This window comes from Antedon bifida, chromosome 9, assembly GCF_963402885.1.
Source record: "Antedon bifida chromosome 9, ecAntBifi1.1, whole genome shotgun sequence".
Classification (NCBI taxonomy): domain Eukaryota; kingdom Metazoa; phylum Echinodermata; class Crinoidea; order Comatulida; family Antedonidae; genus Antedon; species Antedon bifida.
The window spans coordinates 14276957-14287207 of NC_136234.1; the positions used below are offsets into that span (position 1 = coordinate 14276957).

Genomic DNA, 10251 nt, shown 5'->3' on the forward strand with positions numbered 1-10251 from the left:
TGTACACAGAAGAGATGGAGTGGTTTAAAACAGAGAGGAAATGAGTGTGTGAAGGAAATAATTGAAGGAAGGAAGCATAGAAGGAAGAGAAATAGGCATGTAAAGCTCTGTGTACACTATCAAACTTTATGTTACAAAAATATGTGATGTGCCCATATGGACATGATGATGTCATATCACTACCATATTTGGGAATATCGCTACCATATTTGGGCACAACACACATTTTTTGTCAAACTAGTTTGATAGTGTAGATAGAGCTTTAAAAGATGCTTGAGATTTCCCATACGCACACCATGAAAAGCCCTGGTTCCGGGCACTGCGACTATGTTATTGTATAAAGTGTCAAAACAAAACACGTTTGGCATTCGTTTTCATGTCGCACCAAGCAACTACACATTTTGAATGTTTGTTTATCAAGACTACTGAAAATAATCATAGCAAATTGGGAACACTGCAAAACGTTTATAGCCTTTTCGTGCCTCTTATGTCAGCTCAGTATTCTATTAGTTCTTGAATATAACAGTACTGTTCGCAACAGTAACCTATCGCAAAAATACAATATTTATTTTATTAGTACTTTCACACATAGGTCACCATCAACTGAAAGTTGAAAGCACAATAGAGTAAATATTGTGTTTATGTGAGCTAATGTCTACAGTCCTACATTACTTGTAAAATGCACTGGTTAAAATAGTTGAATAATTCATTTAAGAAAATTAAATGTCCTTTACAAAGACAATCCTTTGCAACAGGCGTTTGGTACTGTACGTACACCATCTGGTTTTTTTTTTTCAGATTATGGATAAAGCAAAATTAAGAAGGTCCTATTCAGTATTCAAATCACCTAAACAATACAAAATGAAAGTAGAGCAATAGCAAGTGTTGTCCTGAACTTCAATGCCCAGATTGTGGTAAATTTAGCAAGGATGTTTTTAATATATATTTGTGAACTTTATTCAATCAATCGTACATTCCAGCCCTTCTAGTAGCTTATAAATGATTTGCTCTGTCTCTCTGCGTTAATTGATTATTTTGTATTGAGGCATAAAGGTTTGCTTAGGGGAAAACCCATAAAGGGATGTGGGGAGGAATCTTATTGCCTCGTCCTTCGGATGAAACATTATTATTCACTGATCGATAAAAAGATCATGATTTTAATATAGTATAAGATGCTCTCTGGTTTATACGATTACGCCTGATGAGGGTTTATAGAGGGCCTAATCCTCGCATATGCATCATGTAGAGAGACACTAATGCATTAGTAAGAGGTATGCATTATTCATAAGAACTGTGACTAGACACATGACTATCATTCAACACCTTAAAGACAAAATGTGTTAAGAAGACAGAAAGCATGTACTAAAAATACACATTGTGCACGAACAAACATTAACATTGAGCGTGTTTATGCAGAGTGCAAGCTCATTTTCATGTCTGAGACTAATCAGCGCACATTCTTCATGTGGACACGTTGTCGCCAGTGCTTTACTATGATATTTTTCTTTGTTGTATTTCAGAATGATCAGAAAAATAATCATGCTCATACAGTATACAGTATAAACATTTTATTCTGTTAATAAATGATATGAGAAGTTTTTATACGTATGGCAGAGCCACCTACAAGCAGCAGCTGATTAAGATATCTTCAATTATAGTAAATTTATGACAGGAAAATACATATTATTATTTAGATTAACTATCAGTATGTAAGGAAATGCTTTAGGAAATCTGAATAAGTTACATAATCATAATTTAGTGTGGCCAGTCTATACAAAGCCTTTCCAAGTGAGCATAGATTAGTAACCTTAGGTCGTAATTATGCTAGCTAATAATTATAGATCCTGACATTTTTTCAGGGTTGTCTTCTTAGATAATTAACAATTGCAAAAAAAGCATATTAGTTAATTATCAATTCATTGTGATTATCATATTAAAAGGAATGTTATAAATATATACAGCAGTACCTACTGCAGGTATACTATAATCATCATAGAAATATAATGGCATAAATTAAATACATACATTACATAGACTGTAAGAAAAGATCATAAAAATATCAATCAAACCATGATTATCATACAATAAAACCATCATCATGATTCATACATAATGACTGTAGTGTAAACATTTCCTTATAAACATGGATTATATTTTGTTCTGTAGCAAAAACAAAATAGATTAAATAAGATAGGATAATTAAAGATTTCAATATGAGACGGCAGTAAAGAGCGCTTTATAAAAGTTTGATATTATTATTAATAATAATATTAATATATAGAATAAAATAATAATATTAAAGATTGGTTTTAATAATTGCTAAAATATAATCCCATTCACAAATTTATTCACAGTTTCTAAAATCACACATAATGACCGAAAAATGTATTACCATGGACTTTTTTTTATACCAAAAACAAAATAGATAACAAAATAAAGATAAGAATAATATACGGAATAAAATACTGCATAATATTAAAGACTGATTTTAATAATTGCTCAAATCCTACTCTCAATTTAGTCTCTGTTTCCAAAATAAGTCTTGAATAAGCACTGAATCAAACTTATGTTTCACTATATACAACATTCTTAGATGCACGTGTAATATACATAACTCAAATGTATGGATAGGTAAACACTATATTAGTCTTAATTCTTGGTACAATTAATTGCCTATCTTTTGCCATGAGACAAGTATGAGCATCGCTCAAACAAATAAGTGTTGTAGTTGAATAATTGCTGCACTTAAACTGAAAACAAAATTCATAAGCATGACAGAGCTTGTTTTGTTATTTACGATAGAAGATGTTGAACAAAATAGCAAGCACCCAAGGGATGTTCGAGACGAGTTTGTACACCCTGGTAAAATATTAAGGAATAGATCTTCTATCTATTGTACAATGCAGTTTCATTGTTCTATCAAAATAAAACTAGAGGGCACTGCATATGTTTTTGGAAAATACAAATGTAGAATCTAGGGGTCAGTATGTTTAGTTACAGATCCTGAAGAAGCTGCCGTGACAGATCCAGGGTTGTTAAAACGTGGAGGGGGAGGGGGGGTTGGGGATGGGACATGTGCTTTTCATGAACAATAAAACTAACTTTTTACCATCTAAGTTTTCTTCTTTAAAGTTGTCAAGGCTCAAAACAAGACTAGAAATAAGGTGAAATTTTTTTACATCACGAGCAGTTGAGGATTGAAACTCGCTTTCTCAAAATGTTGTTTGCGCTTCTTCTATAAATACATGAAAATCTGGACTAGAGATTGATCACAAGGAACAAATGAGTATAGTTCTCGAAGTCCTACAGTTCAAGGTAATTTAATTCATCTATGTTTGTTAATTTCAAATTCAAGAGTTGTTAAAAATTGAAATTACTACAATCTATGTGAAACTAACCCTACAAGTATTTTGAAAACAATATCAGGTTATTTGATTTATATTAACATATGATCCTGATGTACATATCATTATATGTAATGACATCTCTTGTACTGATATAATATGTATAATTATCTATGAAGACATGGAAAAAGATACTGTATTACATTAGAAAATAGACATGAATATTCAGAATAATAGACTCTACTGAATATTTACGGTAGCCTGGTCAAATCTTGATGACAGTCAATAGTGTGTTCAGACCTTAAGTTTCATTTATAAGCTCTAGTGACAAAATAATCATTACATATACAAAAGTATTACATGCATGATCTCTTGTCATGTCAGGTTTCATTCACACTGTAACCATTGCTCAACACATGTTGAAAGGAAATTAAAGTTGTACCAACATTTGCAACGATGTTTTCCCCAAGATACAGTACACCATTTTCAAAACACTATGCTAAATGCCATAAGCAAATGATTTATAGGTCAGAGGGCCACCAAGCCTTGTAAATCTCCAGAAAGAACACCAGAAGAAATGCAAGAAAGAAGAACACCAGAAGGAATGCATAAAATGAAAAACATAAGGAACACCAGAAGTAACACCAGAAGGAATCAGCAGAAGAAAAACCACAAGGAACAACAGAAAGAACAGCAATGTGCCGTATTGTCGTGTCAATGTTACCAAGAATGGATTTATCTCACGTATTTGTCTTCTTTTTAATAATTGTGTTGTTAAAGATAATTCTATTGATCTCTTTTTTGACCGTTTTAATTGTTTTTGTAATAAAATTAGTAAGATTGTATAACTTTGTAACTTTCTGTTAGGGGCGGGTTTCCCGCTGTTGAATGAGATTGTAAATAAATAAATAAAGATGAAACACCAGAAGGAACAGCAGAAGAAACACCAGAAGAAACAGCAGAAGAAACACCAGAAGAAACAGCAGAAGAAACACCAGACAGAAAACAAGAAGGAATACCAGAATTAAAATTACAAATTGTGTTTGACTAGATTGATCTGTTGTAAATTCAAATTACATTTCATTTTAAAATAAAATTAATAAAACAATGCAGTTTAATCTCTTTGTTATTTATTCAAAATATTACAATAAAATCTTAAATTGAATTGACAAGAATTACAGTTATTCTTGCCAAATGAACATAATTAGCCGTTGACCTGTACAGTACCTAGTAATAGTATGTTAAATAAAATAGAAATCAATTTCGGACAATTGAGCGAAGTACCGAATTATTAATACAGTATACTAGTTGTATAATATACTGAATAAGAAAAAGTCAACTAATATTATACTTTGTCTATCCAATTGACAAAATATAGCCTTCAATTGCTCTTGTAATGGCCAAGCTTAACCTACCACTAGATAAGTGTTTATTTTATGTATAATTTTCTTACACCTTTTTAAATACAGGTTGGAGCCAATTTAGTCTGGCAAATCTTACTGGCAAAACGTTCGGGAGAACACTGCTCAAAGTTATTTCATCTTGCTGTACATACTTCTTTTATGTACGTCCTTTGTTAAATAGTTTTTGTTCATCTTATGATCTTAAGAACATTATTGAGAACAACGATAATAATCACAGCATTGGTCTCGGAACAAATGCCTAAAGGAATGGAGGACGACTCGTTATATTTGTTTTGATTTTTATAAACATGATTGACAACATCTATACACGCCACATGAATGGTCGATTTTCATTTGTTTGGCTGATTTATTATGAAGATGGTATGTTTTAGTATTTTTTATGAAAGGGTAATTTTGATCAATTTTTAATGAACCAATATATCAGACAATGAAATACTGATTTCAGTCTCAGTATTTACTTATCGTGTCTGTCGCCCTCTGCCAATATTTCAATGTATGTTGCTCTCTGCCGATATTCAATAAATATCCATACAACAGTTCATTAATTAGTTAATCATGTGATATTTGTAAACGGTATACAGCTTACTATCTGGTCCTTCACAATAGGAACATGATATTTTAGTTTTATATACTATACATTTGAACAAGAAAATAAATTCTATAAAATGATAAAAAACATAACAATAATGCTATAGTGCCAATATACCAAAACTATGATATAAAGTGCTTGAATTTACAACACTAACAAGATGTCTTGTGCAAAAACAGTGCATTGTTAGTATTAGTATTAAGTATTGTTCATTTATTTGGCTAACCTTATAAATGTTAAAACCTAATAACTTCAAAACTTTTCTGCTGCTCGACTTGCAACAGCTCGCATATTTCCATAGACCTTTGAAGGAGGGCTCCCTGTAAAAAAAACATAGAAAAAAATCATGTTATGATATAGTAACAATGTGGAAGTAATCATCATCCACATCATTGGATGAATCCTTTTATAAAATAATGATTCTAGCAAACTTATATGAGTTGGCTTCCATCTAAATCAAATTGTTTTGTTTGGCTTTTTAATGAAACATATACTTTTCTCATTGTAAACATATCATTAAATTGATCAGCAACAGACTAGTTTTCTTTAAAATTTGTATAAAATTTTATGAATTTTTAAAATAAATTTCAAATCTTTTGAATTTTCTTTAATTTTGATTCTCACATGTTTTGATTTTTTTTTACTGAAATGCTGGAAAGAATAAAGGTGGGATAAACCAACAAAATACAAACAAATGTTACCATAAATTTCATTTAGTATTATTATTTATCAATTAAGAGAGTAGAAAATCAACTAATTTTTTTTAAATGTACAGTGTATGTATAACTTTTACAAAGTGTCCATTGAGGTTTTTCTTTTAATATTTTATTAGGTGGTAGAATATTGTTTTCATTTTGTCTGTATATGTCTATGATGAAAATGGTAGCTTGCCACATGAAACAGAAAACAAAAATAGATTTTTTACAGCATAACCAACTTACCAAGTATAAGACTACATATTGCCGTCCGTGCAATTTTTATGTTTTGAAATGATCCTAATATATTGATTTTACTCCCTGCTAATACAACCCTGGTTTTGGTGACATTTTCAATGGTGAATTTTGTCTTGCCTCCTTTGCCTGCTATTCTCCCAATGGCCCTTGATAAATGGTCTCCCTTCAATGGTTTCACTGTGAGAGCAAAAAACGATTTAGATTTTAAACATAAATGTACAATACAATAGAATCTCATATAATCATTTGGGCCACCCCTATTATTAGCTTGGTTTCCTTCTAGGACACAACGCAAGTCTTGACCCAAGTGAATTGACCAATTGAAAGTGATGAATTTTTCAAAATGTCGCATGTGATTGGTCAAGCTTGAATTGTCTCCTTGTGGGAATTGAGCTTTAAGAGACACTTTCCCATGAAACTAACAAAGGGCAATATACTGTATGGTTTAAACAATGACCAACCTTTATCCATAAAGTTTGATAGTGTAGACAGAGCTTTAAAGGTGTCACTTAATAGGGTTTCTACTGAATCTGTTTAATCAGAGGCAATGTGGGTCATGTCAGCCAATTATAGAACACAAACAAACTTACTATTGTAGTACATACTCTTTAAGCAAATGAGAAAGCCTAAGGAAACAGCCAGAAATGATTAAAGACAATTACATTTTTTTTAATTTATACATAATCATTCTATTTATAATAACTAATACATCTTACCATCTGTGACTTCAAATGTTTCAAGAAATAGCTCATCTAATCTCAACAATGCTAATGCATCCTATTACATGAAAAAAAAGAAAATTAACAAAGAAAAATAACAAAAATATATATAATTTCTCCCAATTTATGTTTCTCAAGATGGCCAAGTTGTTGAACTGTACACTGTTTCTCTCAACTCTTATTATTGTGGATGTCAACATTTAGTTAGAGTAAGTATACATTTCAAAGTATTATAAAATTAAATTGATATTCTTACCGCAACTTCGAAACCCAAAATAAACGCTTTAACAAAGTCTGCACCTTTCTGTAATGCTCCAACTTCTGATGTTTCTTTTGAAGCCTGTAATGGAAATGCAAAACAGATTAATGTTTAATGTACCAAGATACTAATGATTCAAGATTCGTAAAGGTATACAGCAACTGAAGAGCGCACCAATTACCATGTCATGCTAGACAGTTTTTTTTTATTGTTTTTATAGGTCTAGTAAGTTTACAAATTCTTTTTCATCCACATGATATAAAGTTTGTTCCATCCAAATTTGAGTAAATGCTTGTGTTTGTATAATGAATGAATGAAAATACCTTTAATTCTACTTGTCGTGTTTTTAAATTAAATCTAATTTGAAGTTTAAGGTGTTCAACTAAAGGTGTGTATATTTTCATCCAGTTTTCTTTTAATGGTGTATATCTATTTGATGGAACTGCAATCTTCCTCACTTCATTGCTGCCTTCCTATAAAGAAAAATAACATAATTGATTGAGAAATGTTTATTTGTAGGCCTAGTAGTTAACTGTGTGTAACTTAGTATTTTCTATTGTCAACTGGCCAACACCTTTTTAATTTGATTATACTGTTGCATACCGGCACAGCACAGCAGAGGATTTAGGCCTACCTAGCCTAGTATTATTAATATTACCAGTAGCTACACCCATTCTGGCCTAGCCTAGATGAGGTGTAGATCTAGGCTAGCTAGGCCAGCTTACCTACTAGCCTAGCCGGCCTTATTGCCCTTATAGCTACCTAGTAGTAGTAGTAGTCCTGGGCTTGCTCACTATCATAATTGTTTGTTCAAATAATTGTAAAATCATTTTTTATTTAGGCCTACATTGCAGAGTGTGCACTGTTCAGTCAGTACAAATGTCTGAATCATAAAATAGGGACTATAGAAATTTAATTTGACACAAACCTACCAGTAACTTTTCACCTCGCAGAGGTGGAAACTTGGGCCTAGCCGTCGACCTAGTGTCCATTGGCTGCTCCTGCTCCGTCGATACGGTGTTGGTAAGCTGAGCAGCCACAGCCTCACCGTCTGTATCATCGACGTTCATGTCTTGACTCTTTTCCTCAAGTTTTCGCTTTCTATTTTTCTTTGATTTGACTTCCAGAAAGTCATTGCTTTGTTTTACTGACATAATCTTTTAATTATTTGACATTAAACCTTCTAATAATACCAATTTATTGAAATTAAATCCACAGTTTCTACGATCCTAGCGTAACATGTGTGTCGATCCTGAAGAAGTGTGTCGTCTGATTTTTAATTGAACTTTGACACGAACTCACTCACTGGTTTCAACAATGAAAATGGCTTATAGACACTCGTGATCAATTCCGGCCTCAGTTTTTTCCAATTCAAACCATTTTATTTGTGTTATTTATTTGTTTCATATTATTAGACCTAGGTTGAGTTTAATTTGCAAGAAATACGATAGTCTAAATTGTTAAAATTATTCATAAAACTACTTGCACACTAATTATAGTCTCCCCTCCTGAGAGTTGGCTTAATTAATAACTTATACTGACAGCAATCTAGATAGTAAAATTATACTGAATTGCTGAAAAAAAAGGTGTAGACCTATTGAAAATAAAATTTAGGTCTAGACGTTCAGAAACACTAACTCTATGTAGGACTTTGAATGAAGATAACATATTAATTGTGGGTGACACGTGTACCCATCATAGAGAACAATCATCATATTCTTTGTTAAGAAAGTTATGTAATCCGTCATTTTCATAAGCCATCGTGTCTGCCATTATTTTTGTCTAAAAATAATTAAGTATTTAGTCGAACCATAAACAGGACACACAAAATCAACTTTTTAAGAAACATGCAGTTGTTTGTTTTCATTTTTATTTGGAAAAAACAAATTATTTTGTCATATATATACAATAGGAAGGTCTACACATAAATATATTTGATATGCCTAATGACTAAATACAGTAACAGCTCCCATACAAAGATTCTACGAGAAACACGATGTGAATTGTGCGCCATCGTGATATCATCCATTGTCATTTGTCTTCCGTAGGCCTATAATTATCGATATTTAGAGGACTATAAGAGGTAAATGTACACTAATAATTCTACTAATTTTCGTTAACAGACGCCTAAATGCCGTCTAGTACATAAATGGGGGATGTTACTGTGAGATATATAAAAAGAAGCTAATAATAATAGGTTATGTTTTCCTAATGTAAAAACCGTGAGCAGAACAGTAAGCAGCCTGAATAATAGAGCCAGTTAATAATGCCCGGGCTGCCAAATTTGCTTATACATAACACCATACATTGTACACCGTATACGTGGCGCGGCAAAATAAGTTAGGTTCGCGAGAATGTGCTGGTCGGCGCCCCGTACAAAAGAGCACCACTTTTTTTTTTTTTTAATCAAAATTGAACAATATTTATGGACGGATTTAACAGCGACGAACGCCGACAACATAATAATAACATTAAATACTAATATTGTAAATTTCATAACATAAGTTATTCTTCGACCTGTCCCATTAATACTGGTATTTAAACATTATGCAATGACATGAAACGAAAACAAAAGTTGGTTTCTTCAGGGAAGAGTGAAAATTGCTTCCCTGGTAACTTTCTCTAAAGGGACCAAAGTTTTCAAAGCGGGCACATTTTCTTTTAAGAAAAACATTTTTTTTTTACCGTACATGATCTCAGGATTAGTAATGATAATTTTACTTAAGCCACTTGGGTATATCGCCCTCTACTGTAAACATAATAAAAATACAAACCGATGATGACAATATGATACTGTATAACATTAATGTCGGCCGGGAGATATTATGAAGCCCATGTGGCGCCGCCTATATCCTTCATTTTACACTCAAGTTATATGATCAAACACTGCAGAAGTTCTTAAATTTAATACAAACATTCTTATGCTTAAACAAATACCACCGGTACCGTACTTGGGTAAATAA

At 32.0% G+C, this 10251-nt stretch overlaps 3 protein-coding genes across 6 annotated transcripts in view; 2 read left to right on the forward strand and 1 right to left on the reverse strand.

The window, feature by feature from the left end:
- LOC144851592 (RNA-binding protein pno1-like) overlaps nucleotides 1–8543 on the reverse strand; it is a 40139-nt gene extending 31596 nt beyond the window's left edge. For 2 of the 4 annotated variants that reach the window (XM_078709124.1, XM_078709126.1), the window contains exons 1-6: nucleotides 8221–8543; nucleotides 7612–7761; nucleotides 7286–7369; nucleotides 7027–7087; nucleotides 6299–6487; nucleotides 5584–5677 (exon numbers count right to left, since the gene is read on the reverse strand). In XM_078709124.1, the coding sequence (XP_078565250.1) occupies nucleotides 5610–5677; nucleotides 6299–6487; nucleotides 7027–7087; nucleotides 7286–7369; nucleotides 7612–7761; nucleotides 8221–8442 (774 nt within the window). In that variant the 5' untranslated portion in view covers nucleotides 8443–8543 and the 3' untranslated portion in view covers nucleotides 5584–5609. Of the gene's footprint in view, nucleotides 1–4457; nucleotides 5007–5029; nucleotides 5678–6298; nucleotides 6488–7026; nucleotides 7088–7285; nucleotides 7370–7611; nucleotides 7762–8220 lie in introns of those variants that run through there. The other 2 variants (XM_078709125.1, XM_078709123.1) reach the window with 2 other exon arrangements.
- Nucleotides 1–10251, forward strand: part of LOC144851591 (ataxin-3-like) — a 195545-nt gene that overhangs the window by 129761 nt on the left and 55533 nt on the right. The gene's annotated exons all lie outside the window — the stretch shown is intronic.
- Nucleotides 1–10251, forward strand: part of LOC144851595 (protein phosphatase 1 regulatory subunit 14C-like) — a 73289-nt gene that overhangs the window by 24481 nt on the left and 38557 nt on the right. The gene's annotated exons all lie outside the window — the stretch shown is intronic.